The sequence below is a fragment of the Muntiacus reevesi genome, chromosome 3 (assembly GCF_963930625.1).
Source record: "Muntiacus reevesi chromosome 3, mMunRee1.1, whole genome shotgun sequence".
NCBI classification, from domain to species: domain Eukaryota; kingdom Metazoa; phylum Chordata; class Mammalia; order Artiodactyla; family Cervidae; genus Muntiacus; species Muntiacus reevesi.
Window position 1 is genome coordinate 240588698 of NC_089251.1, and position 19329 is coordinate 240608026.

Below are 19329 nucleotides of genomic sequence, written 5' to 3' on the forward strand. Positions count from 1 at the left end.
ATTAAACTTTATTAAAATAATAGGGTATTTATTAATATTCTTTTTCCTGCTATCATTCACATATTTTGAAATTATTTATTTAATATTGAATGAAGCATATACAGACTCTCTAAGAAACTGCAATGTATATCTCCCAAAACTAAAATCATAGAATAAAAAATTTGGTACTATATTAAGTATTCTGGGGGAAAATAATTTGGCTTGGTGACATTATGAATTAATAGACATATGATGCATTTTTCCCATAAAAATATCACATAGGCTCACTTACCAGAGCACCTGTGCTGAGCAGAGTGACAAGGCCAATAAAACACCTAAAGCAACTGTTTTCTACTATTTTGCAGCAAGTTTTCCTTATGTTCTGCCAGATTTTTCCTTTCTTGGGGCCTCTACTGATTTGAGCAGATGAAGATCTTCGTTCATAAACTGTCAAGAATGAAACTATTAAGAACAAAAATCTAGAAATTCATGAAAAGTTAAACATTTCAAATGCTTTAACAGTCATTTATTTACAGTATCTAATATAGATGTTCTCTGACTTATAGACATTAGATTTATACTCCTACTGTAGTGACCACTGCAATCGCTGAGGAAAAAAAAAAGTTTGTGAGTTCCATAATAGTAAGGAAGGAAGGAAAAAAACCTTGATGCTGGGAAAGGCTGAGGACAGGAGAAGGGGGTGACAGAGGATGAGATGGCTGGATGGCATCACCAACTCAACAGACATGAGTTTGAACAAACTCTAGGAGATAGTGAAGGACAGGGAAACCTGTCATGCTGAAGTCCACGGGGTCGCAAAGCGTTGGACATGAATCAGCAACTGAACAACAAGTAAGTAAGTATATGTTAATCGCGTCCAATTCTTTGCAATCCCATGGACAGTAGCCCACACCAGGCTCCTCTGACCTGGAATTTCCCAGGCAAGAAGATTGGAGTGGGTCGCCATTTCCTGTTCCAGGAGATCTTCCCAACCAAGAGTTCAAACCCATATGTCTTGAGTCTCCTGCATTAGCAAGGGGATTCTTTACCACTGTACCACCTGGGGACCATAGCAGGAAAAAAGAAATTGTGAAAGGCACAGATGACTCAGAACATCCTCTTACCCTATTAGACACAATCTGAGAAAGAAGATACCCCCACTCCTACAAAACAAACACACCCACACACACCATCTTCCAATTATTAGATTTTTTTGGTATAATGCCTGAAAATTTATTCTCTGAAGATTCACATAGCATAACAAGCATTTTCATTTAAATATGCAAATATTTATGACATGTTAAGAGGTATAATATCAATTAAGTAAATTAAACTTATCCTAGTTCTTCAGTGACATGGGATAGAAATTTTGAATGAGACTATTTAAGGAGCTAAGCCTGGATTATGGAGTTTTTTATGGGTAGGGTACAGGTGTAATTCTATATTCTGATCAAGAGAGTTAGCATAAGGAAAACCTGAGGCTTGAAAACGGTGTGATTAACTAATAAGAGAATGAAGCATGGAGGTGGGTGCAGTTTAAAGTCAATACATTTAAAAATTTTTCCCTAGAGCCAATTTATACATTCTTGGTCAGAAAAACATAGGAAATGTTTTCTCCCTGGTCTTTTATCATATAAGTCCTAGAACTCAGGCTACTGAAAGCAGATTCTTATTTTTGAGTATAGGAATTTGAACATTTAGGCATTGCCATTTTGATGATTTTGGTGCTTTTAAATATTTAGAACCTATGGTTATTTGTCAGTCTTGATAGGAGACGAATACACTGCTCAGTAGCTCAGTCATCTCCAACTCTTTTCATAGCCCAACAGGCTCCTCTGCCCATGGAATTTTCCAGGCAAGAATACTAGAGCAGCTTGCCACTTCCTACTCCAGGGGATCTTCCCGACTCAGGGACTGAACCCGTATCTCTTGTGTCTCTTGCATTGGCAGGTGGATTAGTTACCACTAGCCCCACCTGGGAAGCCCCTTTAGGAAACTAAATAATTATAACTTATAGAGAGGTGCATATTACATGTTTAATAACTTAGTCAACTGATCGAAGCCCTATATATTTCTTAATATTCATGGAGCTTATAAAAATAAATGACTATTACATTTGTTTTCCTATGAGTATTTTAAATATTGACCCCATTCTATGACGTATAAACACACACACACACTGATTTAATCTTTCTATTAATCCCATGAAGTAAGTCTTATTCTTATCCTCATTCTACATATTAGGAAATGAGTCAGAGGAGGGTAAGTAAAAGCTAGTAAATGGTGGGCTGGGATCTGAACTCAGTATGTGTGATTTCAGAACTAAAACTTTTAACTACTTCATGAGATCCCCTAGGAAGCAGGCCCTTTCTCCCCGTTCCAGACATTGACTTTTTCTTTGACATTATTATAAGTTTCTATCTGTATACATATGAGCATGAGTGCATGTACACACACACACAAACACATTTGCATGTGGGTATTCCTTAGTCAAGTTAACAAACTCTTTAAAATTAAAAGTGTATTTAATAGTATTATTTAGGTTAAGAGAAATTTAGCCTAATGTTAATATAATGATTAAAATAACTTATTTTTTTCTTACCATTTCTAAGATGCTTTGGCTTTTCATGTTCATAGACCATTTCTTCTTCTTCAGAGAGAACAATATCAACTGTACTACATTCAGATGAGCTCGACTGCTTTACTTTCTGAAAAGTAAGTCCCACCAAGAAAGTTGCCATTAAAGTTTCATTTACTCGCTTTGCCTAAAGCTTATTTCCTTTTCAGAAAAAAGAAAAATTATATACAGAAAAATTACTGTCACAGTAAAAGACTTTATGCCAATTTCATGATTGATATTAAAATGCATACAGAGACTTCCCTGGTGGTTAAGACTGAGCTTCAAGGCAAGGTGCAGGGGTTCAATCCCTGGTCAGGGAATTAAGATCCCACATGCCACATGCCAGTTTTTACAAAAAATAAAAACTAAATTAAAAATAAATTTTAAATGTATACATATCTCTAGGAGTCAAAATGTTTAAAGATATTTTAAAAATTAATGTAAGATAAAATAATTTTCACATTAAAATGAACATATAGTGAATAACACTGTTCTAAAAGATGTATAGGCTATCCCAAATTTCTGAAAAATCAAGTTAGAATATATAAAAAAATTATAAATATTTTGTTCTACCTGTTTTTTGCACAGTAAATGTCAAAGAAATAAAACTAGCAAGTTTTGTTTGCTTTAAGCCATATATTGTCAACTTTAAGACATTATACTGCTCTATTAAAAACATAAAATATTCAGCAGGATATTACTTTTAAATAAACAAATCTTTTAAAAGGTTAGTTGATTTCCCTTTGTATTCTCTTTATTATTGATAAAATAAGGTATAGCAATGCATTGATTTGGGAGTAGACAATAAATTAATATTATGTAATATTCAAGCATACAATAATTGAAAATCATACATTATATATATGATTCATTAGAGTATTTAAAACCCTCACACATAAATTATCTTATATGATTTTCTCAAAACCCTGAGTATTTATTTTAAATTTATAAATAAATCAAAATTATAAATCATTTTAATAAAAGATTACTTAGTGACCAATATATATGGCTACATTATGAAAAATATGTTTCAAAATCTGATTTGTTTGATGTTATTTTTATGAAATTTATATAATTATATATTTGTACTAAAAGATAAAAGTTAAAATACCAAAGAAAACAAGAACATGAATCTCTGAATTATCATATCACTTGTAATTTTTATATTTTATTCTTTGCTTTTTTAGATCAACATCCTAAATACTCTTGGGCTACATAATCTGGAAAGTGATTAATTAAATATATAATGAAATATATAAATGATAAAATCTTCTTTGAGTAGTTAACCAATCAAAAGAACCAAATAATTATGCAGCTTAAGTAACAACTTCTGAAACTTCAACATTTACAGTTACATTAAGTTCCATCTTTCGTATATATTTTCATATCTCAGACTTTCTAATGAGATTGACAAGAAGTTTTTCAGGACATTTCCACACAATGTGTTGCGATAAATAGCAATTTTACCCAGAAATGTATGGTAGCACATGCCTTATAATGTTGTTATAATTTAAATAAAATCAGTGTGCAAGAGAAGAATATTTTTCATTTCCTAACAATGGTATTAATTAAAGGAAAATGGACCTGACAAGATTGGGTATGATAAGGAGTGAAAATGTTTCTCTGAAAGGAAGATGCCTTTACCAGAAACTAGAAGGACTCTAGATAAATGAAACTTAATTCCTGTTAGAAGGCCAATTTGGTAAGCTATTACAGAGAACAGCTGATAAACCAGAAGAGGTCTGGGAGATAAGATGGTACCAGAGACTTTGAGGATCTGGAAAAAGACATTATCTTCCCTGCCCTATGCCAGTGAATGAAATAAAACAATTCTCTAGTGAAGTTCAGTGGAAGTGGCTCACACTGCAGATGTGATCGCTACAGATGTAGCTTTGTATTAAATGGCACCTCCTACTAAGACTGTGCTACTTGCAAATGAAGACAGTAAGACTGGATTCAGTAAAGTATACATTTTTAAAGCTAAGTGAACGGTAGTATCTGCCCTTCTTTAAAGGTGATCCTTTATTTTTTTTGGTTCCCTGGTGGCTCAGCAGTAAAAAATCTGCCTACAATGCAGAAGATGTGGGTTCAATCCCTGGGTCAGGAAGATCCCCTGGAGAAAGAAATGGCAACCCACTCCAGGATTCTTGCCTGGAAAATCCCATAGAGAAGCCTGGCGTGTTACAGTCCATGAGGCCACAAAGGAGTTTGACACAACTTAGTGTCTAAACAACAACGACAAATTGTTTACATTTACAACTGATGTTTCTTTTACCCTTTGGTCTTTTAGTCCAACTCAATTATGCTGGACTAATTATGTTATAATATATGTTGCAGAAATAAACTGACAAGAATCTTAAAATTTTAGCAAGCAGGAAAGTATCTGTATCTCAGCACTCTTCTAGTCCCATCTTATATTTTAAAGATGATAAAGCCTAGGAGAGTTTAGTGATTTCTCCAGTAATATGCATTAATTGTAAAAATCTAGGTTTCTTCCATATGCTTTTTATCACCCCATTAACTGAAGGTATTATAATTATGTTATCTAATGTTTGCTAAGTGCTTCCATATTTTAGACATTATTCTATGCACTACTGAACTATTTTTCTTAATCATTCTATCCTGAGAAATAGATACAATTCTATCCTCATTCACAGATGAAGAAACTTAGGAAGTTTAAGAGACTGGATCAGGAGCAGAAAATCAGGAGAAGGAGTGCTGCAGCTAGGACTGAATGGGTAATAATCTAACTTTGGAACTTCAGCATTGCTTCACTTCCTTGTCAACAGTGCCATCAATCAACAGTACGCAACCGTGATGTTAAAACAACTTACCTCTTTGCTGCTTCCATCACCTGACTTGCTCTGAATCTCCTTATTGTCCGGATTTTCTATATCAGATTCTTCTGAAGCAATCGGTACAGTTTCTGAGACACTGGGACTGGGGATTAGTGACTGGCTCTCATTCTCGGTCATTGTGTTTTTCTCTGTGCCGCTGCTTTTTTCCTTATCCTTGAGGAAATCTTGGGTGTTGCTCAATTCAGAGAGCGTATGGTCAGAAATATTCTCTTTAACATATATGTCACTTACATTGTCCATTGTTTCCTCTAGAACATTTTGTTTTTTGCATAGTATTTTAGAAAGCACATAATTTATTCCTTTTTTAATTCTTGCCATTGCACGCTGGAGATTTTTTGCTTCATCATTTTCTTCAGTTGTTGCAGGCTTGTATGAACCAAATGAGATGATCAACGCCAGAAACAGGTAAAGTATCTGAATGCGGAAGTAAATGAAGCTAAATGCATCTCATTTTTTGTTTTCTTTCAAACAACAACAACAAATATTTTTAAAAAGCTGGCCTGCAATCTGAAAACAGCATACACATTATGATGCTCTTTAGGCTATTCAGTTCTTATCTACAGAGGATCAGTTGCTGTGTTAGGAATTTGGATAGCCAGAAGGTTACAATGTTTTATGAAATATCATTTGTTTCTCCTTTACAGATGAAAAACACAAAGCTTACAGATGCCAAGTATCAAAAATCACAGAGGTTGAACTTAAGTCTGTCTTACTCCAGTTTGTTTTCTTTTCTACTAAGCCAGGCAGACTCTCCCAAGGTGAGAAAACCAATTGCTACTCCAGGTGGCTGAATTCACTTCAACCTAACTCAGAAAGATATCAGAAAGGTATGTGATGACATCTTCATGGGTTCTGCAAATTCATGAGGACTATCCTGGGGAGAGAGCTATTCCTAGTTTTGAAGGCCACATCTAATTGTGATGTGCAAGCACAGGGTTTGGGTAGGTTAGTTGATTCTCTGTGGTAATAAATTTGGTCAAATAAGAAAGAGATAAGTAAAGGAAGGATCACTCCTAATATACGCAAATTATTTTGAATTCGAAGATAGTGTGTATTTCAACCTTTACTATCGCTGAGAAATAAGATCAAGGCATGCCCAATTTCCAGAGAATTAGATTTTTATTTTGTTTCTTATTGTAGAGTATAAATTATAATTTTAGATTATAAGATTAGAGATAATTAGAGATACATTGATTATTCTTTTAAAGTAATAATTTAGGCATCTTGTCCTTTCTGGAAGTTTTCTCTTTTCTCTTCAAATATTTGAACTTTTGGAAATTTAAATTACTTTATGCTTTACATATTATTTTTAAAGGGAAAAGTTCAAATGATATTATGTATAAGAATATGTATATAACTTACATAAAACTTTTCTATTGTATTTCCGAGTTCTTAATACTTACACTGACAATTTATGTGTACATAAAATAAAATAATTAACTATATGAAGATCTGCAACATTCATTTGTTAAAATATCTTTCAGAATTTTGGATCTATCTGAAGAGACAAATTCTCAAACACTCTGATAATTGCTGGGTTTCTTATGCACATATACAGCTAAAATATTATGAAGTACCCACCAAATTGTGTTCAATTCTAATGGATTACCTTTAAGTCTCAATAACCAAATCTTTTTATCTCTTAGGAATATAGAAAGCTCAAATAAGACTCACTTGTGGGAACACAAAAATACTTTTGCAGATAATAAAGTCATAAAATAAATTATCTTAACTGAAACCATAGTTTGGTGTATAAAATAAAATGGAGGGTTTAACATTTGGCTCAGCATTGGAAATTTCTTACAGGTAAGATCTCCTGAACAACTAACATATATTTTCTATAACCTACCATGACAGAATCTCAATGGCTGAAAAACTGAAAACTGAAAAGACAATAACTGAATGTCTGTATGGCATCACCAATGCAACGGACATGAACTAAGGCAAACTTCAGGAGATGGTGAGGGATAGGGAGGCCTGGCTTGCTGCAATCCATGAGGGTGCAAAGAGTCTGACACGACTGGGAGACTGAAAAACAACACCTACAGACTAGTTTGATTGTTCTTCCACTAGTGTTCCATTTTGCTATCAAGGTTTATTTACACAGAATCTGGGCAGGGGCCCTACGGGGCCTCGTAGAAACTACCTTATTAGCATCTCTATCATTCTCAAAGGACAAAGAGCAAGAACAAGCATAATTTAAGGTTGTTGGTTGTTTCTTTTTCCTTTGTTTGGTTAAGTATTGTTCACAGTGAGAAAAAAGAAAAGGGTGTTAAGGAAGAATTTCTTGACTACAAGCTTCATGTGAGTTGGAGCCATTTTTTCTCTTCAGTAGATAACTAGCACAATGCAAAGCACAAAGTACATGATAAAGTATGAAATATTTGTTGAAAAATTAATTAATTATGGAACAAATGAAAGATTTCTATGTCAGGATTTGGAGAGGAAAAATTATAATACAATTGTATTTTTAAGAGCTTATGATCTAACATTTCCTATATCTTAGACATGTACACACACTCCCTATCACGCATATATACATATGCAGTGAGTGTTAAAAGACTGAAAATTAAGTTGAAAATGCTGTGATGTAAAGAAAGAACTGTGTAACACTGTAAAATGCAACCACTTTATGAGACTCATGATCCCTTCCTTCATGGAAGTTCTAGCTTAATAAGGAAGATAGACAAGTACATGAACAATTAAACACAGTGTCAGTATGTACTTAGGACAGGAGTGGGTCCAGGGTAAATAAAAGCAATGAGAAATGCACTGATACAATGGATTTTAACCTGTGATTTTTTTGTTTCTGTCTTTTGGGAGATCCGCTTGATCTCTGAGTTAGGAGAGAAAAGTAAATATTGAGTCTCTTTTTTCCCCAATAAGAACAAATATATTTTATAAACCATTTTTTTTTCCCTAAGAAGAATTATGAAAGTGAAAGTCGCTCAGTTGTGTCTGACTCTTTGCAACCTCATGGACTACATAGTCCATGGAATTCTCCAGGCCAGAGTATTGGAGTGGGTAGCCTTTCCCTTCTCCAGGGCATCTTCCCAACCCAGGGATCAAACCCAGGTTTCCTGCATTGCAGGCAGATTCTTCACCAGTTGAACCACAAGGGAAGCCCTAGAAGAAGTATAAGATACTTCAATTAATGTAATCACTCCAATTACTGGAAATTTAGGAGTGAAAGTGTTTCCTCTCAGTTAATGTATGATAGTTTCAAAGATCAGTGGTTTTCAAAATTTGCTGCACAATTTAATCAAATGAGGATTTTTTTTTTAATCCTGATGACTAAGCTATGTCCACATAACAATAAAATCAGAATCTCTGGGAATGAATCCAAGACATTATTTTATTTTTATTAGTTCTCCAAGTAACTTCAATGTGCAGTCAAATTTGACAACCAGTGCTACATTTAAGTGCTTCTTAGAATTTAATGTGTACACAGATCACTTAGGGATATTGTTAAAATGTAGATTCTGCTTTTACAGGTCTGGGATGGGGTCTGAGAGTCTACATTAATAACTGTCTCCCACATAAAACCAAAGCTACTTTGAGTAGCAGGTTATAACCAACGAAAATATGATGAACATCATGTATGCAATTTTCCAGCAGCCCCATTAAAAGTATAAACAAAAACAGGTGAAATTAACATAACTAATACATTTTATTCAACTAAATGTATAAAAATATTATAATTAAAATGCTTTCACTTCAGTCATGTCCAACTCCTGATGGCGCCATGGACCGTAGCTCACCAGACTCCTCTGTCCATGGGATTTTCCAGGCAAGAATACTGGAGTGGGGTGCCATTTCCTTCTCCAGGGGATCTTTCCAACCCAGGATTGAACCTGCATCTCTTGTGTCTCCTGCACCAGCAGGCAGATTCTTTATCACTAGTGCCACCTAGGAAGCACTTTCAATATAAGAATTATTAATGAAATCATTTACATTCTTTTTTGGGGGAGGGCAGGAGGAGAGGGGGATGACAGAAGATGAGATGGTTGGATGGCATCACCAATACAATGGACATGGGTTTGGGTGGACTCTGGGAGTTGATGATGGACAGGGAGGCCTGGCATGGTGCAGTTCATGGGGTCGCAAAGAGTCAGACACGACTGAGCAACTGAACTGAACTGAACTGAAGACTTCAAATTCAGTGGGTATATTACACTTATAACATATCTCAAAGTGGACCACTCATATTTTAACTGATTAATGGCCACATGTGGTTAAAGGCCTCCATATCAGACAGCACAGTTGTAGACCACTGGCTTCCATAAGTCTTCATTATGAAAATGCCAGACTACAATAAGTCAGTTTTTCAAGGAAAGTTTTAAAGCATGGATTACTTACCAATAATTTTCCAATTAAAATCACCATCATGTAAAAAGGAATACAACTCAATTGACCTGCTACCTTAAAGCAATCCCATAAAGTCTCTATCCACTCTCCACAGAGAATCCGGAATACATTCAGGAAAGAATGGAAGAAATCATGCATGTGCCAGTGTGGAAGCTGACAGTCTTCATTTATGTTGCAGACATATTTTTTGTAATTTGAACCGTACAGGTTTAGGCCAACCACAGCAGAAAAGAATATAAACGTGAACAAGAGCAGGACCAAGTCTTTCAGGGCAACAATTGAGTTACAAAGAGTCAGCATCAGAATCTTAAATGTTGGCCAGTATCTTCCCAATCTAAAAATTCGTAACTGATAGAGCAATGTAAAAACAACAAAAATAAGAAAAAAAATGACAAAAACTCTGGTCACTATTAATTACAATGTACATTTAAAATTTTTATTAGCATTATACCCATAAATGTGTGTAGTCTCTAATGTAATATTCACTTTTGAGCATTATAATACTAAGCACTGAAAATTCAGTTTATATACAACTTTTAATACATCTTACATATTCTATAGTTTTTTACACCAAACTTAAGTATACTTTCTATTGATCTGTCAATTCCCATTTTTTTCAATATTATACTATTATAAGTACTCTAGTTTTGTTTTAATATCTGGTAAAGCAAGTTTCCAGTCTTTATTTTCTTTTTACAAAATATATTGAATATTTTCCCGCATTTCAACATATAGATGATATTGGAAAAGTCTCAAGGGTCCGTTGAAGTCCATTGACAGCTCTATTGTGTGCATGAGTGCTAAGTCACTTCAGTTCTGTCTGACTCTTTGTGACCCCAAGGACTGTAGCCTTGAAAGGCTCCTCTGTCCATGGGATTTTACAGGCAAGAATACTATTGTGTATTTACCTTTAAAATTAACATGAGAGTGAAACATTCAAGGTTTAATCTGAATATTTCACTTATTTTCACTAGATTTAAAAATTTTTATTCACATGGCACAAAATCACTTTAATATTTGAGTCATCTAAAATCCACATATTGTTTTTATATGTGCTATACCTTCCCCAACTTTTTCTGGTATGTAGTTGGCTTATGTGACTCAAGGGTTAGGACTTAACACTTATACATGTAAAACTTAATCATCTTAGGTTCAATCTGTTACTAGTCTTTCAGATATTTTGATACAATCTTTTATTATATTGTGTGTATTTCCTAGTCTTGCTTCATTTATAAATTCAATAAATACACCTTTTATATTTTCCTCTTACTCATTAGATAAGCCTATGGATAAAGACAGGGTTCTGAAGAATTACTTGGATAAGATTAAATCTACCTAATTATTCTCATTTCTGCTACATTCCTTCAACTTGTTAATAGAATAAGACAGTATATTATTTATCAAATACCCAACATTTCCATAAATATTATTCTAATAATGTAATTTCTTTGCACAGTTTCCTGATGCTTTTACTGCCATCTACATTTTAGGCATATATTGTTCTGACTTGATAACCTTCATAGTAACATTCTATTAGCCTGACAGTCCTTCTTTTACAAAATTTTCAAATCTATATTTAGATATATCACCTGATTCTAATTCTTTAGTTACACATTAGCATTCAGCTTTTGGGACTCTGTATTACCCTGCTTCTCAAAACTGCCCCAGTAATCCTGACCCTGCTTTATAGAACTATATCTCAAGTTCACTGTATATATGGCTTATTTCTTTTAATGCCGGGCCAAACAGCATTAGAAACTACTTACTCTTTTCTGGGTTACTTTCTAACTTTGTTACATATGAATTATTTCCTTTAATAGTTCCAACATACCAACAGGATAGGTATTACTATTCCTCCCACTTTATGTCTGAGGAAACTGAAATGAATTTTTATAAAATAAAATTTAGGTCTTGTATTCTACTTACCACCCTGAATGATCGCAAAATAGCCAGTTCATGAAAATTTGTTAGATAAAGTTCTGCTAAACCATGGAACACAATTAGGCTATCATAAATGTTCCAGCCTACTTGGAAATATCCATATGGATGCAAGGCAATTATTTTAAACATCATTTCTGTTGTGAAAATTCCAATAAACACCTAAATAAAACAAAACACAGGGATGAGAATATAATTTCAATAGCTCTATCAGAACCCTCATACACAGAATAAATTTTCACTGTCACTTTCTTCATATTTTCTCTGTCAAAATATGATTAGTTTTGGAGTCTGCATCACAAGGACATGTTCACACATTTTGTTTGACAATCTAAAGTCAAACATTGTATATAGAATCTTCAATTACTTTAATAAAAGCCATCCTGGAAGAAAACAAAGGAATATTTGGGAGTGAAAATCTTTTCATTTTGAATAGTTCCTTTGGGGATAAAGAGTACATATTAAGATACTTAATTTTTTAAAAATATAAAAGAACAGCATGTATATTATCTGTGGTGAAGCAGACCACCAGCCCAGGTGGGAGGCATGAGTCAAGTGCTCAGGCCTGGTGGGCTGGGAAGACCCAGAGGAATCGGGTGGAGAGGGAGGTGGGATGGGGGGCCGGGATGGGGAATACGTGTGACTCTATGGCTGATTCATATCAATATATGACAAAACCCACTGAAAAATAAAAAAAAATAAAAAAAGAAAAAAAAAAAAGAAAAACAAACAAAAAAAACAAAAAAAAATATAAAAGAAAATTTTTAAAATATAGATGATCTAAAAAAAGGTAAACCTATGAAAACTGTCATTTGAAAAACTGTACTGGCAGAAATAACTAAATTATTGTTTTGGTAGCAAATAAATATATAGTTCATAATTGGTAGCAACTGACAGTATTAATATCAAGCAATGTGCTGTGCTGTGTTTAGTCACTCAGTCGTGTCTGACTCTTTGCGACCCCATGGACTATATAGCCTGCCAGGCTCCTCTGTCCATAGGGATTTTCCAGGCAAGAATACTGGAGTGGGTTGCCATGTCCTCTTCCAGGGGATCTAAACCCAGGTCTCCAGCATCGCAGGCAGACTCTTTACCATCTGAGCCCCCAGAAAAGCCTACTCTTCCTGTTGTTTAGTTACAAGCAACTAAACAACAGCAATAAAAGCAAACAAAATTGAACAATATAGATTGACCAAAACTGAATGAATACAACTTGTTTTTAAACTCATGGAAAGTTTTTTCTCTTGCCTTTTTTTACATGAAAAAAAAAAAAAAAGATGGGTGAATTTCAAAAATACCTTGCCACAAAGATAAGGTCCAATCTAAGGTAGGTTCAGTTGTAACAGGATTCAAAATTCAGGTGTCAGTGAAGAACTTGTGCCTGTTATTTCACCTCTGCCTTTGTGATCTAGGGGCTACTATATTAAGAGAGGGGATATTTGAGATGGGAGAGGAAATAAATAATTTTTATTTAACTTGACTGCCATGCAGCTGGCTAGAAATCTTAAACAGACTCTAGCTAGAAATCTATTCAAAGGTAAGAACATTTACAAAGGAGGGCTTGGAGAGGTGAGGTAAGGAAGCATGAAAATGATACTTCATTTAATACTCATACAATGTATTTGCAACATTTTGGAGTTATAAAGTAAAATAATGAGGATAATGGTGACTAAAGAAAAGCTGAAATTGCAGGAGAAAATAACTTACAATGAGAGCCTTACCATGTTTCCAATGCTGAGAATATTGCTGCTTTCCAGACTCATTGGATAGTGTTCCAAGGCCAAAAAATTTATGTTTAGAATTATGCATATGATAAGGAAAAGATCGGTAAATGGGTCCATTATAATCCTATGGACAAACTCTTTCAATTTTAACCAACAGGGAGAACAATCCCAGATCAATAAAGTTTTAGCACATCTATACCAACAAAATGGGCATCTCTGCCTGGATTTTTCAAGCTCTGAAACTGAAAGAACAGAAAATTATACATGAGTTAATTGTTTATTTAATCATTAAGCATCTAATTAGTAGAAAATTTTTACTTTTGCAAGCAAAGGGAGGTTATAAACTAGACTTCTGATTTTGAAATAGCAAACAGAAATATTTTGAATTAATGAAAATTAAAGCAAAGTAAATTTCCTCTATTTTGCACATGTTTGCTGTTAGACAAATGAAAATGAAAAAATTATGTACTAGAATTAAAATACAGGAGTACTTCTCAAGAAAAACTAATATGGAATATAACTAAGAGTACCATGTTTATAATTTTAGATTTATATGCTTTACAAAATAATGCCTTTCAATATTATCTATGATAATGATTATTGGTTATATATATTAAAAGTAGAGACAAGTATAAAAAGAGCCTCAATATGTTAATGTTATATACTCCAACCTGTATTTTTAGTTAAAATGCTCATGTCACTTTCAGTGTTAAAGAAAATTCCTTGGCAGTTTTTGGTGGCCTTTTTCAGTGTTTAAAACATTATGCTTATGAAATTTTAAAGTACTGTTAACCCTAATAGTCTCATGTTCTTCCTTAAATTTTAGTTATTATCAACTAAAATTCAGAAGAAACTGGAGGATTTCTTAAAAGTGAGTTATAAAAATGATACCTTTCATCATGTCTAAATATTTTTTACTTTACCTTCTTTATGGTTGATAGTAGCATCATCTGATGCATCCAAAGAAGTCATCATGGAAGCTGATGATCTTTTCTTCATTTCTATCTGTATGGTCTTGGTCTAAAAAGAAATTTGATGAGTCTAATTCTGGCTTTTCCCCTTTGTAGATTCAAGATTATAGCTATAAGAAGGTTTATAACCTTCTTAAAAATGCCAATTCTTACATCCAAAAACCTTTCTGGGTTCCATAATTGGCCACTTTTTACACTATAGTTACTTTTTGGGCAGAGGGGTGCTGTGTGGCATGAGAGATCTTAGTGCCCCAACCAAGGATCAAACCATTGAACTTGCAGTGGAAGCAGAGTCCTAACCACTAGACCTTCAGGGAAGTCCCACTATATGTACTATTAAACTAACTTAGGATTATTTGGAAAACACATGTGCATTACTTGTAAGTCAGCTAAATCACTTTATACTATGAGGTAAACTATAAAAGGAGTAAACTAGAGAATGTTGGTGCTATTATCCATATTTGACAAAGAATTGAATGTCCAGTTTAGAATTATTGTGGAACATCCAGTTGGCAGATATGCTACTGAATATTAACTGCTACTGAATTTTAACACCTTATATTTCTCTAGCACCTTATATTTTTTTACTTGAAGATGTGTTAACTATGACTTCATAAACACTCTTGATTAAATCAAATTATTTGGTGTTGAGATGATAGAATATGTCTCATGTAATATCAGGTAACAGAATGAATTTTAAAGGATGGGTCTGATTAGAACACACATAATAATCCCAAAAAGAAATCATTTCTTTCTGTTCCTCTTGTCTCTTGTATAATGGTTTTAAGACATCCTGTTTTGCTGATACAAAGTTTAAAAGAACCCTTGCATTGGATAGGCGCTCAAAACACTTAAGGTTATGATGTAAGTATTACAAGTTCTACATATTCATGATGATCACAACTATGGCCCCAGAGGTTTCTAGTGATCATGAGTAAATTTTGTTTTTTAATTTAAACTGACAAGGGATAGATGATATCACACCATAGAACTCCCGATGATTTTTACATTCGGCACACACGAAGAATAATAATATTTGTATGTTTGTTAATTTGGTAAATAGGTGAGCCTAATAGGTGAAATAGTGTGTGTTAGTCACGCAGGTGTGTCTGACTTTTTGTTACCCCATAGACTGTAGCCCACCAGGCTCCTCTGTCCATGGAATTATCCAGGCAGGAATACTGGGGTGGGAAGCCATTCCCTTCTCCAGTGGATCTTCCTGATCCAGGGATCAAACCCAGGTCTCCCACATTGCAGGCAGATTTCTTTACCATCAGAGCCACCAATGAATATACTTACATAGGTGAGGTACCTTTTGAATAAGGATAACTGGCATGGGCACTGAGGGAATTAATGGTTGAGGTTCACTGATAACCCAGAACACTCTGGCACGTAGGCTCTGCTGTGGTCTATCTGAAGTCCCAGAAGAGCTATCAAGGAAATCATCAAATTCACTTCACTCGGTATCAGTCAAGTTCCCCCTAATTTCAAAAATACTAGAGCTCAAAGAGGTAAAAACTAATTCCACTACATACTGAGTTCCATCAGAAAAATGACAGTTTCTTTAAGTCTACAGAGCTCTGTTGCTTCACTTTTTTCTTAATTGAAAAAATAAGCATAAGCTCAGGATGCAAAACTAACTTATTGATCTAAACCATGCTTATTCCAGAAAGTATTTTCTTAGCTGACTTACAAGGCTATATAAAATATGTGATAATTTAGATAATTCCAAATTTCTATGAGCTAAAATCCAACAGAACTATACTTTTTCTGTTATTAAAGCCCAAGAGGAATTTGCCATGTGCTTCTTCATAAAGATACCCTGTCAAATCATTAATAATATCCTTCACTATATTCTTAATACTGAGGAATTATTCCTCACAGAGTTGCTTCTGATAGTGACAATGTTTGATGAATTTACATTAAAGAACAATCTAGTAAAGATAACCATCCGTGGTTGGAGGGGCAGTGGAGGGGGGAGGGGAATAATATTATTGTTGATACAGTCAAGGCTCAATTCTTTACTGATTTAGTTTGAACTGTGGATACAGTTGGGCTTCCCAGGTGGTGTGTGGTAAAGAACCCACCTGCCAATGCAGGAGACTTAAGTGATGTGGGTTCGATTCCTAGGTCAAAAAGATCCCCTGGAGGAGAGCAAGGCCAACCACTCCAGTATTCTTGCCTGGATAATCCCATGGACAGAGGAGCCTGGCAGGCTACAGTCCATATGGTCACAAAGAGTTGGAAACAATTGAAACGACTTAGCATGCACACATGCAAGGATGTGTTTTAGGATATAAAATGAACAAACATTATCAGTCTAGTAATATATTTACCTCAATTGAGTCTTTCAAAAAATATTGAATAAGTGCCCATAAGCTGGCCAACTACTAAAGATATTGCTATTTTATAATGCAAATTGAGAGGACTAAGATGGAAAAAAAAATCTTTTTGAAAGTATAAGTGCTAATAAGGGCATATGCCTGAATTTTAGACAATCCAATGTTAAAATTAGACTGGAAGAATGGGCTAAGATTCTTCTCAGCACTGGTTTCAATTTTCTCTGGAAGGGAGCTATTAATAAGGAAGAACTCAGGCATACTTCTGGTGTTAAGCAGTGAACACCTGGATTGTTCATCTTGGACTCAGGCTCACTCTCCTTACTGAAACCACACTGGCCTATTTCATTCTCTAACTCATCCTGTTCCTGCCCACCAGAGAGCAAGGACTCATTCTTCAGATCTCAACTCAAATGCCAGGTCCTCATAAAAACCTTTTCTGACTCAGAGAAATCCTTCATTAAAGGCTCTCAAAGAACTATGTTTCTCACTTTTATAACACCTTCCACATTTTCATTTAATTTTTTTAGGGAAGAATAATACTCACCGGGTACCCAATAGGTTGCTTCAACCATTAATGACATTATACTTTCCATTTTTCATGTATTACCCACCCTACTTTTTTCCTGAAGTATTGTAAAACAAATTTCACACATCATAAAATTTCAGGTGAGCTCTTTTAAAAAATAATCACAACACCATTACCAACATCAAGCAAAATTAGCAATTCCTTAATACTATCCAATACCTAGGTCATGCTCAATTTTATTTCATTACTCAGAAACATTCTATTATAGTTAATTTGTTCCAATCAAAATACAAAAAAGGTAAAACTTTTTTCGGTTTGTAGTTCTGTTGGTTATTTTATATCATTTTATTTATCCTACATGATTTGTTAAAAATACTGAATCACTCATAGAATTTTCCACATTCTTAATTTGGCAGATTATGTCTTTTTAGTGTAATTCAATGCATTCTTCTCTCCTATAGTCTCTAGAAAGAGAAGATTAGATTTAGAAGCTTATTAGACAGTACAGATTTTGGCAAGAATATATTGTGGTGTTTTATGTTTCTTATTTAAAAACATCAGGAAACACAATGCCTGGTGGTCCCAGTTACAGATTTGCTAGAATAGTTTTATAGTTTATCTCCCCAATAGACCACTAGCTTCATGAAGATAGACAGTGTATCTGTATTCACTAATTTTTAAATCTCCAATGTTTAATACAAGCCTAATACAGAAAATTGTCAATGATGTTTTATTTAATTATACAGGTAAATTCTAAGATTGTCATTTTAGATGGGCAAATATTTTTTAATACCTACATTCCTACTGTTGTATATATCTGATTCTTTTCATTAGTTTTGCCAATAACTGAGAATTCATAGACAAATTTCACCTAGAAACTGTGTAATTGATGGAATAATAAGGTTTCAGTGTTGATTCTCTAGAACAATGATGAAAAATGTGTTCTCTTTCTCACTGTCATGAAATCAAATACCTATAAATATAGATTGAATTTTGCAACTGGAACTCCTCAATAAGAATTAAATTAAGAATTTGTGAAGACACTATTTATGTATCTGGCACATGATGCTGTTGCTCAGTCGCTAAGTCATATCTGACTCTTTGTGACCACATGGACTGCACCATGCCAGGCTTTCTTGTCCTTCACTATCTTCCCAAGTTTGCTCAAACTTACGTCCATTGATTGGCGATGCTATCTAACCATCTCATTCTCTGCGGCTCTCTTCTCCTGGCACATAGCTGACAATAAATATTATATACTATTATTATTACTTTCATTATTATTATTTTAATTATCCCTTTAGGGGGACACAGTCAAAGACTTGAGAATTTCATATTGAGGAGTATTCTCCACATGGACTGCTGTGCCTTCTTGCAGTTGTCTCCTTGCGTTTCCTATAATTAATCAATACCATTTTTTCAGTTGCTTAGTATACTCTAAGCAGTGCTCAGTGCTTTACAAGCATTTATTTAATTTGAATCTCACAACTTATGACAGATATTATAATATACACCTTTAGGTGAAGAAATTGAGGTTTAGAATGGTTAACTTCAGATATGTAGATGACACTACCCTAATGACAGAAAGTGAAGAGGAACTAAAGAGCCTCTTGATGAAGGTGAAAGAGGAGGGTTAAAAAGCTGGCTGAAAACTCAAAATTCAAAAAACAAAGATCATGGCATCTGGTCCCCTCACTTCATGGCACATAGATGGGGAAAAAATAGAAACAGTAACAAGCTTTATTTTCTTGGGCTACAAAACCACTGTGGCTGCAGCCATGAAATTAAAATACACTTGCTTCTTAGAAGAAAAGCTTTGACAAACCTAGACAGCATATAAAAAGCAGAGACATTATGGTCCATATATTCAAAGTTCTGGTTTTTCCAGTAGTCCTATACGGATGTGAGAGTTGAACCATAAAGAAGGCTGAGCACCAAAGAATTGATGCTTTCAAACTGTGGAGCTGGAGAAGACCCTCGAGAGTCTCCTGGACTGCAATGAG

General features: G+C 34.3%; 1 protein-coding gene across 1 annotated transcript in view; it reads right to left on the reverse strand.

The window, feature by feature from the left end:
- The window catches only part of SCN7A (sodium voltage-gated channel alpha subunit 7), a 77176-nt gene that overhangs the window by 16433 nt on the left and 41414 nt on the right, over window positions 1-19329 (reverse strand). Inside the window, exons 11-17 of the mRNA XM_065927887.1 lie at window positions 14411-14507; window positions 13485-13729; window positions 11752-11925; window positions 9817-10173; window positions 5434-5871; window positions 2582-2687; window positions 272-426 (exon numbers count right to left, since the gene is read on the reverse strand). Of these exons, the coding sequence (XP_065783959.1) occupies window positions 272-426; window positions 2582-2687; window positions 5434-5871; window positions 9817-10173; window positions 11752-11925; window positions 13485-13729; window positions 14411-14507 (1572 nt within the window). The remainder of the gene's footprint in view (window positions 1-271; window positions 427-2581; window positions 2688-5433; window positions 5872-9816; window positions 10174-11751; window positions 11926-13484; window positions 13730-14410; window positions 14508-19329) is intronic.